The sequence below is a fragment of the Channa argus genome, chromosome 21 (assembly GCF_033026475.1).
Source record: "Channa argus isolate prfri chromosome 21, Channa argus male v1.0, whole genome shotgun sequence".
NCBI classification, from domain to species: Eukaryota; Metazoa; Chordata; class Actinopteri; order Anabantiformes; family Channidae; genus Channa; species Channa argus.
In genome coordinates, this window is record NC_090217.1 from 56,944 (window position 1) to 70,960 (window position 14,017).

The following is a 14,017-nucleotide window of genomic DNA, read 5'->3' on the forward strand; positions in this document are numbered from 1 at the left end:
CTTCGCTGAAATATATTTGTTACAATACTCTCATAGAAAATAAAGATCTGTCCAAAAAAACCAAAAACGCAGCACTTTAAAAAGCATGACTGTTTACACCCTCAGGTTATCTGTTGTCAACAGTGAGTGATCACTCACATGTGTAATGGCACTGATGCCTGTGGAAGGGGGGTAAAGCTATGTTCTTGACAGGAAATACTGTATGTAGTAGTTCACATTTTAATTTAACGCAAACTTACAGTACTTGATCACTGTGAGCCGCATCACATTGTGTTCATGAGCAGAAACCTCGAATACAGTCTTCTGACTCCTATGTCTAAGCCTGCATTCAAATTAGAGTTGAGGCCAAGTTTCTCATATTTCATTAAACTAACCAAATAGTATTTTTCTTAAAATCAGATCTGTGCTATGTTTTTATTTTGTGTGTGTGTGTGTGTGTGTGTGTGTGTGTGAGATCATAGAACTGATTCGCATCTTATCTTTGACAATGCAACCCTTGTCAGAATTGCCAAATTGCAATTCATGTTTTAATTAAAAGTGCATATTGCTTGTCATCATCAGTGTCCGAGGAAAGCAACATTAGAGTCAGGGTTTACGGACAGCTGACGAAGTTTAACATTTATTTACCATTCATGGAGAAGTGTTGGTTCCAGCTAAATTGGTAGGAACATATAACAGAAGGAGATTTTTAGGAAGCTGTTAAATTTACCATTACTGTCAATGTAATCACGTGGCTTACACTTCAGTTACATTTGTACATGCATGGTCATAGAGGGCAGCAATGGTCTCCACAGCTGAGGTTCATACAATTACTAACAAAGTTAAATGTGCACCAATGGAGAACTAAAGCCTGTAATGTAAATGTAGCCTGGGGGCTTAGAAGCTGATCTAGACAATTAACTTGTATGACCATTTACACTTCCATGTGAGAGCTAAAATTAGTGTGGAATTGGACTCCAATGTCAATCCACAATACGCTGGCCTACTCCCCAGCTCTGGCAAGATGGTTGGGACAAATGAAAGAAAGTATTTACCCTCCCCCCTTATTTGTGCCAACATTTACACAATATAACAACATTAAATGATGGAAGTTAGAATTAAAGACTTAAATATTTTTCATTTTTAATATTCTGAACTTATTCTGAAGAGGTATATCTTGAAAATGTAAAATCCATTGCTTACATCAGAGCATTTAACAAATTAATCTAAGAAGGAAACTATTTGTCCCCGAGTTTTAGGTTTTAAAAGAAATTATTTTTGAGCCAACTTTCTCTGAAAAAACCCAAAGCAGGTATAAGATACTATTTATGAAGAAAATAGAGCTGGCAGAATTTAATGATTAAACTCAGAACGCTTCTCTTCCACAGGTAGCAGTACTTTTGTGTGTGTGTGTGTGTGTTTTTTATATATATATATTTTTTTCTCCCCCTTTCCTATCTCCCTCTTCTTCATTACCTTCGAAACATTGAAAATTTCGTGATGCAGACATTGATATCGTAAATGATTCACACAGTTTCCTCTACAACCCAGACAAGTTGAAATATGATTGTCTTCTGAAACAATCAGTGACTCATCTCAGACTTGTTACAAAACCAGAGGATATGTGATGTTCACTAAAAGGTCTTCACTGTCTCAATGCGAGCAGTACAAATTAAACTTCACTTGTGAAATCGCAGATTGGCTTTCTGCTATTGGCTGGTGTTTAGTGTCGGGTAATTCCAGCTGTTTTTCAGAGTAGACTTTAAGCAAGCAAGTGTATCCACAGTATCTGAAGGAAGGCAAATGCTTCTTAAATCATCCTGACTCCATGTTTTACAAGAGAACAAAACACCATGTGAACCAGCAACATGGCAGAGACCGCAGCATGTCTCTGGTGTCCATACGAATGGTACATTAAATATGCCCGGTCCGATTGGTGCTGGTTGGGTCCCCACCACCTTATGAGGTGAAAACAAACAAAACCATCTCACTTTGTTCCCAAGCTAACCCCTAACTTTATCTGGAAGGTGTGTGCCACTATAGACTGTAACAGATGTTTGCACAAACTGAAAAAAATCATTTTACAATTCACCATGTTTTTCTTCCTATTAAATAAAGACACAACCTGTGTGATCATCTGACTGAGATTTTTTATGAATATGCTGTGTAATATTTGCCCACTGCACTGCTGCAGCTACTGTACCTAGTTTGATTTTCTATTTAGTATAAGCAAAAACAAAACCAGCTAAATTGAAAATGCACAGATCAATGTCCGTACATTACAATAATGTCCCCTTAGGTACGTACAAGACACAGACGATTGTGCTTAATAACTTGGAATTTTGAAATGGGAACAGATCATTTATAATTTAATATATTTGGTTTGCAACTTCATGCAGTAGTTTTAGTTTTCAAAATAAGTTAAAATAAAAGCTTTGCTGGACTTTTTTGCTATGTAACATGTAGCTTGCAACCCATAATCAACAGAGACATCATCTGGGACCAAATATCCCCCAATATCTGATGGAGACTTCAATATGGGACCAATGCTTTTGCCTGCTCTTTTACCTGTATAATGTGTGTCCTTCCAGTAAGAAGGACACACTACTATTCTACTGTTCTTTATATAATATAGTTATCCAATGATCCCCAAGAATGTTTCAGTCACTGAGCACCTCACAATATATTATATGGAATGAATGTTTCAAATACCAATTATGGGAAGGCATCTTTGTTAGGAGGGGAAAATACAAAAGCAGGGGTGTAAAGTTAACAAAAAATAAATAAAAATAGGTGTGTATTATTAAATGTGTATTAAAAAGGTGGAACATTTTCTTAGTCATGTTTGTCCTACCTTGAAAATTTCCAGTTCTTAATATCAAAGTGCTTATTGTAACTATTCATAACTATTCATGAGCTGCTCATTGACACAAATGTCCAAATTACAATATACAGGAATCCAGGACAGTGACAATTAGAAGACTGTCCTTGGTCAGGACTAGTAGTTTCACCCTCTTTGCCTTTTTGCTAAGCTACACATCACAATCCAGTCAATTTCCTGGACTTGCAAAAAGATGTTGGCCTTGTCTACAAAAAGCCAGACAACTAAATGTGTAATAGCACTGCTGTCGGTGGGGGTTCGTTCATGTTGTTTAGAAACTTAAGACATACATGATCCTTGATGAATGTGAACAATGGATGCTTAACTTTCTGCATCATCTCCACACCATCGGGCCAGCAGTCTCGTTTTTCTCACCTTCCATAACTATAGGTACAGTGACGTGTGCCGCTGAGGCTTTAGCAAAGAGAGTCCATGGATGACAACTGAGCCTTCCCAGCAAAATATTCACAGTTCAGCCTTTGCACATGACTCATGCATTGGATGAATTTTGGGTCATCAGCTCTGTATGCCACAATTTATTCTTCAACAAAAACAGACGAGGCAAGTTGCTCATCTGCAGCAATCCATTTCTACAAAGTGCAAGTACACAAGTCACAAAGACTAAAACAAGTGTCAAAAGATTGATAGCTTCAAATAAAGTGGTGCTGAAAGTAAATTTATAAAGAAACCAAAAAAAAAAAAAAAATTATTCACATAAATAAGTAAATATCTGCAGGCCTGCCTGTACAGACAAAGGCAAACAATGACAATATCAAAAAAACAAAACAAAACCAACCCTTAGCACACGCTGGAATGAAAAGAGTACAGGTGCATGTGTGTACAAAGGGTTACAGTTGTGACTTTTTTCCAGGACCAGCAGAGCTATTCTGATGATTTTACTCCCTTTAGCAGACAATGCAGCATCCAATTATTTAGAGGCTGCAACAAAAGTCTTCATAAGTTGAGTGCAATATAAAAGCCACATGTTCAAGACAGAAGGGTCTGGGTGACAACGTGAGAAGCAAAGGAAAAGCTTGGTAGCAAAGATGCCGTGTAACTTTAAGCTAGAAGAAGCAAAGAGAACTGTACACCCTCCTTAGCTCAGTGTAACCCTGGGCTGTGGCTCGGCTTAGACCAGGCTCTTTAAACCCGATAACAAATGCCTCTAGTTTAGCTTTCTTCACTTAATAAGTCTGGAACTTTTCCTTCCATTTAACAGCTTGTGTGGTCAGCTGAACAGGTCAGGCTCCAGAGTTTTCTACCAAAAATCTACAGAAGAACCGCTTCTCTTGCCTTCATTTTACCAAGAAATCTTCTGAAAAAGTAGAGCATTTCAGGAGAGAAATATTTCCAGCACCTCTAGAGCTCACTATCATCTCATCACTCATTTTTTGGCTTAGAAAAGCTTCTTAAACTTGAGTAAGATATGTAGGTTCTCTCACTGAAAAAAATGAGGATTTTCATCCCAGAGAACAGTTACTGTTGTTGGCAAAATAGCACAAATTCTGGATTTCCCTACCAAAAACCTCTTAAACAAACAAACAAAAAATAAATAAATAAAAAAATAACAATAAAAGAAAATAAATAAAAATTACACACACACACACAAAAAAAAACCTTCTCCGCGTTTTACAAACAAAACATTTCTTAGACGAAGGGCTGCTGTTGTTTCATCACTGGTGTTGAATTAGTCAAAGGCAAAATACAGTACTTTGCAGAATTTGTCAACAATCAGCCCAACAAGACAAAAAAATAATAATAATAAATAAAAAAAAAGCCTTAGCCTGTCCTGTGTGACCAGGATGAAGGCTTTCTTCAAAAACAGCTACCATCTCTTCAAAAGGAAAAAAAAAGCCCAGTGCTGCAGAACCTGCTAGCTAAAATCTGAACTACGAGAAACAAATGGAAAAAGATAAAATAGATCCATCTTTCAAGTCATCTTACTTTGGGGTTAACCCTTGCTGAGTGACCTCAAACTCTTCTCGGGATTGGGCTAGCATCTGACCCTCGATTCCACCTGACAGTTGGAAGGCCGTTTCTCTTGTCATAGGCCCTGTTGTGCTGTCACTCAGGTACAGTTCAGCCGCTCAGCTGATTAACAACTTCCATCCTCAGCCGCACAGGGAATGATGCGATGAGTGGCACCTCACGTTTCACCTCCATTTTCCCTTCCTTTTGCCTTCATCAAATCCTTCCAGCAGGCAAGAAAACCTTTTGAGAATGGAGATTTTTTTTTTTTGGCTTATTATTTTTTCCTAATTAAGTTTTGTCTGTTGAAATTTTCCTGCTGGACAGCTTTGTGTTGCCTTCAGACAGTCTGCCTTCTTCAGGTTGACAGAGGAAGGAAACAGCACTTTTTTTTTCAGATTTTTCAGTAATGAATGGATCCACCGCAGGGACACAAGACTTTTGAGAAGTGACGAGAGATGAACTGGTGAGATCAGTAGCACTTACTTAAATGCTGAAAATTCTCCTGAAAAATGACACACATGGACAAAATCAATTTTCAAACACTGTAGCAAACACGATAGTTGTTTGTGTCTTCACACTCTCTGAAGGGCTTACTCCAAATTAAGCCAGTAATGAGAGTGGGAATTTATTTTGATCTGACCATGACTCAGTCCTGGTCACACTGCTGTCTATAATGTTTTCTACATAAATGTGACTACAAATTAGGGCCACCGTGTGCAGCTTTTTCTCTGTCCAAAAAATGCTCCACTATCACAGTTTGTGTTTCTAAGAAAAATGTCACTTGATACTCCCTTGATGACTACAGCGTAGCAATATACCCATCATGGTACACCTTGTTGTCCAATTCCTTTACAAGTTTAAAGTAAATGTTGTAAATTCAACAGTTGGATTATTTTTGCAGTTTGATAAAAATTTGTGAGAACTCGCTGCCAGACTGCATTTGGATAATATGTGTGTGTGTGTGAATGGCGCCAGTATTCCTTTGATTTTCATCCAAACAACATGGATTCTTCTTCCCCTGCCAACATGGATCAGGCTTGTTTTAATCTCATGTTTTAAACAAAATAAGCAGTAGATGAAAGTGTTCCACAGATTTCCCCCTGAAGGGGTTTGTGGCCAATAGTGATTAAATGAATGGTGCTGTGTGTAAAAGTCTGTGGCAAAAGACTGTAACATCAACAGCTAGTGTAGAGAAAGAAATATATAGCATCTGTTGTTTTGTCCTCAGCTTTGTAGAAACAAAGTTTAAGTTTGCCAGGTTTACGTTACTGTAACCAAGGGAAAATACTGGTTACTCATTTGTTTTGGTAAAACAAATGCAAGTAAAAAGTCGGTAGATGAGATGTTGCTCAGTCTGACCGCTGAAGTTTTACATGGGTCTCAAGTCGTTTAAATTTTATCGATTCCAATACTACTTCTCGAATCCTGTTCTTATTGATTCTCCGTTCTGATTTAAACAAATATTTAGTAAAAGCCAACTATAACACCACTATGGAAGGTAATTTCTAATGCCTTTATGTAATGTAGAATTATCTGGTTTTACTAGTTTCCCTGATAGATTTCTTAAAATCACATTATAATTTATTAAACTGAGCAAAAATACTATAATAATATAATAATAATATAATATATTACATAATAACAACCTATCAATCTAACCCTTATTTCCATCAGTGTTTTCAGATTTTTATCCTTGTATTGAGGTTTTACACCTTTGTTTAAAGACATCTTTGTGAGATGAAACAGCGGCTGACAATGATTTGTCATCCATCGATTAGTTTAAAACTTGTCGGTCACTTAATGAATCAAATCAAATTCTTCAAGTTCTACTGGTTAATACAGATGCTTGTGTGTGTGTGAGCTCACCATAGCCCCCAGCCTGGATAGGGGTTTTGGGTGAGGCGCAGGCATACAAGCTGAAGTCCTCTGTCTGAAATCCAGCTCGGTTCAGTGAAGGCTCTGAAGCGCTGCGGTGGATTTTGGGTAATGACCGAGCCAGCAGCTCAATGGAGGCCAAGATCTGATAGAACACACAGTACAGCTATAGACTTACCAGTCACAAATGGTTCACACACAAAAATAAAAAACAATGCTGTGTGCAGCCTTTTTGTCAAAGCCAATTCATTCCTCATTCATTAAAGTAACATGTTTCAAAATTGGATACAGTAGTAAATAACTGCTTTAACTGAAAACATGTTTTTTTAACATTTGATAAAATATACTGTCAGTAAAGACACTATTTAGGCTCCTTCACTATTTGCAAATTTTTACATGATGTTGATTTATTTTAAAATAGAAAAATAGCCCTAGATAGGCCTTAGATAGGCTGGTACCCTGTCCAGGGAGTACCCTGCTTCTCACCCAGTGACAGCTGGGGCAGGCTCCAGCCCCCCATAATCCTGAACAGGATGAGCGGTTAGAGAGGATGGATTAATGGATTGAAAAGATGTAAATAAAGTAAAATACTGTGTTTGCTGATCAATCTACACACAGTGCATCAATATGAAGTGAAAACATTTCAGATATTTGCAAATTAATAAAATAATATATAAACTGAGCAAACTAAGCAGGGATTTCATTTAGCTTCTCTGGATGTGGGCAGTTTATTTATTTAATTTTTTCAGGTTTTTCCAAAGATTTTCTATTGCGCTGAAGTTTAGAAGTTGGTTGGGCAATTCAAGGACTGTCAGGGCCAATTCAGTGTTGTCTTGGCTGTTTGCTGTAGACCACGATCTACAGCAATAGCTCAGGTCTCAAAAAAATTCTCAGGTCTCACAACTTCTGGAGACTGGCTTCATGAACTTCTCTATATTTGACTGCAGTTATCTTTTAATAACATGAAGCTGCCACCCCATCGTTAAACTTAACTGTAGGAATGGTACTAACCAGATGACAAGCAGTGCCTAGTGATGGGTAGACATAGTGCTTACAATTTTTCACAAATGGTTAAAATTTGCCTCTCAAACCACAGGGTTCTTTAAACATTTGACAAACTTCAAACAAGATATTGTTTCCATCCAACCACTCCACTATAAAGAAGGGGTGTGAGCCATTTGGCCCATTTAGAATAGGTTAGATCATGTGCAGAAAAAAAGCGCCATTGCTTTGCACATAGCGCAAATAACTCAGTGAACTTTGACATGGATGAAGCATCGAGTGTCACTCAGTCTTCAGAAGGACAAGTCTAGTCTGCTAAATAGGAGTGCTACAGATTTAGTGTTACTTTTGACAGTAAGGGGAGTGGTGGATAAAACTGCGACTGTGTGCAAGCACTGTGCAACACCACTTAAAAACAGGGGTTTTCAATCAGTGATGCACAGGCACATAGTGGTTTATGAACACATTGCAGGTGGTCCCTGACCATACACAAAATAAAAATTGCCAAAGTTATTTAAAGACTTTACATAGTGTTACTGTGTGTAAATAATGATAATTATTCATGTAATATATACAATTTAGAAAAGGCAAGTGGAATTAGTCTTAGGCCACTTTTAGCACTTTGTATTGCTTTATATAACACAACCAAAATGTAATCCATGACCACAGAACCCCAATATAAAGCCCAAGCCAGAAATTTTCTGAACTGTTCCACCCCTACTATAAAGGTCAGACTGATCTTTATAGTAGGACTGGTCAGCTGAGTTACAGATATTTATGCTTTTGCCAGTTTCTTTCATTTCTGCAGAGAACTTCTGAAGTACTGTTTAGGTGACCATTTGGTTTCCTACCTGACCAAGGTTTTATCATTTGGTTACTCAGTTTCGCTGAAGGGCCAAGTACAGTAAAAGTCCTGTGGTGCCAAACGAAAATTCAGAGATTTAGAGATATCTTTTATAAATTTTTCCTGATCTGGTGTTATTGTGAAGGTCTACAGGAGACTTAATATCAGCATCATTATACTTTTCTAAATTCTGTCCAACAATTCATTGTACCTCAGGTGCACTCCAATCAAATTCTAGACATAGCTCAAGAAAAGTTAAAGCAAAATGACAGGATGGACTAAATGGTCTGCAATTATTCACTCATTCACACTTCTCTCTCTCTCTCACACACACACAAAGTTGCTATGCTGTTGGCCTATACACACTGGGAGCAACTAAGGTGGGGTTCAATTTCTTGCTCAAGGACACTTCAACATGTGATCGGAGGAGCTGAGGACCAAAACAAACCAGCCTGAGGTAGGTAGATTGCTCTACTAGACTGCTCTACCTACTGCACCAAAGTTGACTAACTGACCACAAACTGAACCTTTATAGAAAAAGGTCTCGATATTTTTGTACAGGAGATATTTAATTTGTTTGATTTTTTATTAATTTGCATTTTTTAAGAAATATTTTACTTTGTCATTACAAGTTATTGCATGTACATTCATAGACAACCTTTTTTTACCCATTGTAAAATACTGAATACTTTCCAAAGCTGTTTAATAACAAAAAAAAAGACAAAAATAAAGGTTTGTTTCTTCTATGTCTTATTAAAATAAACATCTATTTCCTTCTGGTTCAGGTAAAAAGAGAACATTTACATATTTACTGAACTGGGATGCCCTCCAGTCATTAATGTAGTGAACTAATTTGTTATGTAGTAAATTAATTAGTCACCTGAGGGAAAAGAGGTCGCTCTTCTCTCTTTTTCTTCAGGCAGTCAGCCATCAGTCTCTTCATTGCCTTTGGACAGTTGCTGCGCACCTTACTGAGGTCAGGAGACAGGTAACCTCGACCCACCATAAATATGATCTATGGGCAAAGGAGATACAACTTGTATTTCTATACATTCTAATATAAACAAGTTGTTAATGTTTTGTAGAGCTGTTGCTTCCAGTAGAACACAAAATAATAATATGGTTTGTGATTATAGAACTATAGAGAAACACATTTCTAACAGGGTTATTTGCATTTGTTTGCAAGCACTGTATATTTTGAAACTTATAGGTAAATTACAGCTGCAAGAAAAACTAATGTCAATGATTGCAACTTCCTGATTTTGTGCATAAATCGGTCATAATCTTTTACGTCTTTATTGAACATGCCAACTGAACTCTCTCTTTTTCCACCATTACTTCGTATGGTAAATAGGTGTGTTCAATAAAGACATAGAAGATCATGACGTTTTTTTGATTTTGATTTGAAACTTTGGTATAGATCAGATAACATTTCACAACCAACAGTTCTATTACTTTTTGGTTTATTTATTTACTGTAGATACCAATTATTAGTCAGTGAGCTTTAAATGACTTTGGAGAGGGTATAGCTGTTCGCCACTTTCAGTCTCTATGCTAAGCTAGGTTAACTAAAAAAAATGATCAAGCTCAGTTCCCAAACTGTTTCTCTTTACCTAAAATGTTATAAACTTCAGTTTTAGGGCGCTTGTTCTATTATGAAAACACACGATGGTTCCATTCAAAATACAAATACAGCAAATCTGTGTTTATGTATGGATATCACTGGAGTAGCTGGTGCATGCTGATGTTTATGGCAACACATGCAAATTGAATAGAAAGACCCACATAGGCAGGGTTCCTATTTTTCTGCTCACTGGGTTGTTTTGGTTTCAACATCACACTGCATAGCTAACCATGTGTGAAGAGGTTTCTGTACAAATCTACCTAGGGAACTACTGCGCTATATTTATACAAAAAATAAATAAAAAATACAACATCTGAGACTAATGCAGTGCTAATTATAACACTGCAATCAGGTGTCAGTGTGATTTATTGAGTCCTCATACCTGATCTCTGTTGTTAATGTTGGAGTAGGGCAATGCTCCTGACATGAGCTCGTACAGCACTATGCCAAAAGCATAGACGTCTGACTGAAAGCTGTAGGGGTTCTTGTCCTGCAGCCGAATCACCTCAGGAGCCTGGGAGAGCAGAGGGATCGTACGCCATTACACCAGAACACTACATACTTGCAGCTGCAGTCACAAGTGCATTATACATACCCCTATATAATACATATACATAATAGTAAATGGTCTACACTTCACCAATAGATCTATTTCATAGATATGCTCCAGCAACTACAACACTTACTGTATCTGCTACAGGATAAGTGGTGTAGCTGCTGGAGCTGTCCTCAGCTGTGCATAAGCCAGAGGTAGAGTACACCCTGTAGTAGTCAGTGCTCTCTTGCAGGGCAGACAAATAATCACCCTCACCCTCTCACTTGCAGGCAATTTAGAGTCACTATGCAAACTCCACAAAGAAAGGGTAAGGAGAAAGGGTTAGCTGGAAGGTTTGAACCCAGAACCTTCTTGGTAATGCCAGCACTAACCACAGCACCAAAGAGCCACCCTGTTTATTTATATTTTGCATCATCATGAAAGTTGACTTTGAAATAAGATCTACTTTGTTAGAACAGTAAGGTGGCAACCAGTTGTCAAGGTTGCCACCTTTGAAAGAACAGTCAAAGAGTTTAGAAAGTATCTCTAGCCTCTTTGACACAGAGAATGCAGCATTTTGCATTTAAGACAACCATTCTTTCAGGTGGCTTTTGTTATTTACACTAAACTCTGAAAGACTGGCAAAATGTGGCTTCAGTAGTCTCTCTTACAAAGCTGCCAACATCTTGCTTTGGAGACATGATGCTTATCGTGTTGTCCACTATGACATCTCACACACACACACTAGGAATACAATGGATATGGCAGACGAACAGAGTATTGTGATATTTTTGCTAGCTTTGCACATTTACATCATGATTCAGACTCACAGTTGTTGTGTAGCAAGATGACCATAAATTATTTTAGTCACAAACTCAGTTTCCTGCCTGTGGTTTTGTTTGGTATGATTTTGGAGGAGAAACACAGAAAGTGAAGGATCACTATGACATTCAGCTGAGGGAGTAGGCAGGCAACTGATTTGGCCTGAAGAAAGAATGGGCTTAGATTACCCAAAAGTAGAATAAGTTGTCACTTACTTGGCCTGCCTACATCCTACTGATTGCATGTCATAGCTGTCCTTTGCGAGTTACCCCCTTTCACCTCCATGTTGCATTGCGTCTTATTAATCACACAACTCTGAATCTGAAGGTAAACATTAACATGTTGTACATGAAAGCACAACTTTGCTTTGATCTGAAACTTCATAAATCCAGTTTCTCTTCCAGTGTACACAGACAGTCCCCAGGTAAAAAACACCGCTGTGGCTGGTCTCAGGGGAAAAAAAAAAGTTTTAAATTTGAAGTGAAAGGTCACTGACCATCCACAGAATAGATCCAGACAGCTGTTCAAACTGGTGTGAGCCACTCCAGCGGGACTTGACTGTGGCCAACCCAAAGTCCCCAATCTTTACTGTCAGATCCTCGTGGAGGAAAATATCTGGGAGAAGAGAAAGTCAAGGAAACAGTCTTTTGCTCTTTCACTAGCAGTAGTACTGTACAACTAACACCAGACGTTACCACATATTTCCACGTTTGTATGTTAGATAAAACCAGCCACAGAAAAAGACAATGGACTAAAAAGACAAGTGAAATATTTAAAAAGGATACTGTTACTCTTCAGATCTCTGTGGATGATTGATTTAGCATGCAGGTAACTGGGGAAGTAAATAAAAATAGTTTAGACCAATTACACATATGGAGGATATTCATGGATTGTATTCTGGGTGCAACTCACTCCATGCCCTGCGCCGTCTGTCGAGCAATGTCAATCAATTTGATCATCTCAAACTTGGTCTCAATGATATGCAGATGGTGATAAAGACTGGATCCTTCACACCACTGGGTCACTATGGCCAGCTGAGGCTTGGTGGTGTAGCCCATGAAGAGCAGGATGTTTACATGACGGGTTTTCCTAGTGGACACACAAGTTGACTAATTACTGAACTAGCTTATTTTGCATAATTTCAGTAATACAATACTGTTTCCAGAACAGTTGGGACACTGTGTAAAATGGAAATAACAAGAGAATGCAATGACTTGCTTATCATTAAAAACCTAGCTTGGACTGTTAATACAATCAATTGGGGATGTTAGTATGCACAGTGCATAGAGAACAGCATGGATAACAGCAATATAGCAGCAATGTAACGGTACGTGTGAGGATGATCTGAAGAAATGAATCTTGGAGCTGGGAGAGGGCTGAGAAAGACAGGAGGATAGGATTTCTGGAATGATTGGTAAACACCAAGCTAAAATCCACAAACGAAAGCCATGCATATGTTCCTGGGCTGTCGAATAATTCCAGGATGTACAGCTATCCCATGTTAACTGCTTCATCTACTGACCTGTTTGCCCTGTAGGCACAGTACAGGGGGCCAAGCAGGGGCCCTAGCAGGGGCCCTGTGATGGCTTTTAGGTGTTTCAACAATATTTGTTGAAATTATTTCATGACCAGAGACATCAAAGCGGTTAGCCTCTAGTCATTTATTCCTGTGATAGTAGCTTTCTTAAGATATTATGAACATGGGACAATCAAATTCTTTGCATTTTTATGTTTTTAAGTTAAGCTGAACTATTTGTCCACATAGTATTTCACAGAGAGATGAACCCTGGCTCATGCTTACTTGTAAGAAGACCCAACCTTGCTGGGAAGTTTCTTAATAACAATTCTCATAACAATGATACTGGCCTGTTGCCAAATAATCATATTTGTGAGATTTTTTTCCCCAGGTATATGTTGTTTTGCATTGTGGAATGCTTCCACTCCTTTGATGCCTCACCTTTCTCAGTTTTAAAATTTGAAAATCTATATACTATTTACAATTATATTTAGCTTTAAAATGTTTAGCAAATCATTACATTCTTTTTAATCACCTTTCATTGTCCCAACTTTGTTGGACACAGAATTGTATGATATGTATTTGTCATGTGGAAAAGCACATAAATTGAAATGAACAAATACACTAGGTGGGAGAATTTACCTGAGGACTCCCACTTCATTCTTGAATGCCTGAAGCTGTTGTGGTGTAGGGGCAGTGACATTCAACATCTTCACTGCAACATCACCTGGTACGAAAGAAGGCACGTCAGTTAAAGAGAAACTGTAGTCAGTAACAACAGCCTCAAAGACCTACTGAGCTATAACATGTGGATATACATTTTTTGGATTAGATTACATTCAACTTTGTTATTACACATGTACAAGGCAACAAAATCATAAAAACACACCCTAATTTAGCATTTTAGATACCTTTGTCATTTTAAAAACAAAAAAACCTTTAGAAGCTCTGGACTTGCTCTAAAATTG

At 37.9% G+C, this 14,017-nt stretch overlaps 1 protein-coding gene across 2 annotated transcripts in view; it reads right to left on the minus strand.

Moving 5' to 3' along the window:
- Positions 1-411: 411 nt before the first annotated feature.
- braf (B-Raf proto-oncogene, serine/threonine kinase) overlaps positions 412-14,017 on the minus strand; it is a 35,008-nt gene continuing 21,402 nt past the window's right edge. For both annotated transcript variants that reach the window (XM_067490061.1, XM_067490062.1), the window contains 8 exons: positions 13,692-13,776; positions 12,446-12,622; positions 12,319-12,365; positions 12,030-12,148; positions 10,559-10,690; positions 9,433-9,567; positions 6,698-6,851; positions 412-5,333 (listed from right to left, as the gene is read on the minus strand). In XM_067490061.1, the coding sequence (XP_067346162.1) occupies positions 5,311-5,333; positions 6,698-6,851; positions 9,433-9,567; positions 10,559-10,690; positions 12,030-12,148; positions 12,319-12,365; positions 12,446-12,622; positions 13,692-13,776 (872 nt within the window). In that variant the 3' untranslated portion in view covers positions 412-5,310. The remainder of the gene's footprint in view (positions 5,334-6,697; positions 6,852-9,432; positions 9,568-10,558; positions 10,691-12,029; positions 12,149-12,318; positions 12,366-12,445; positions 12,623-13,691; positions 13,777-14,017) is intronic.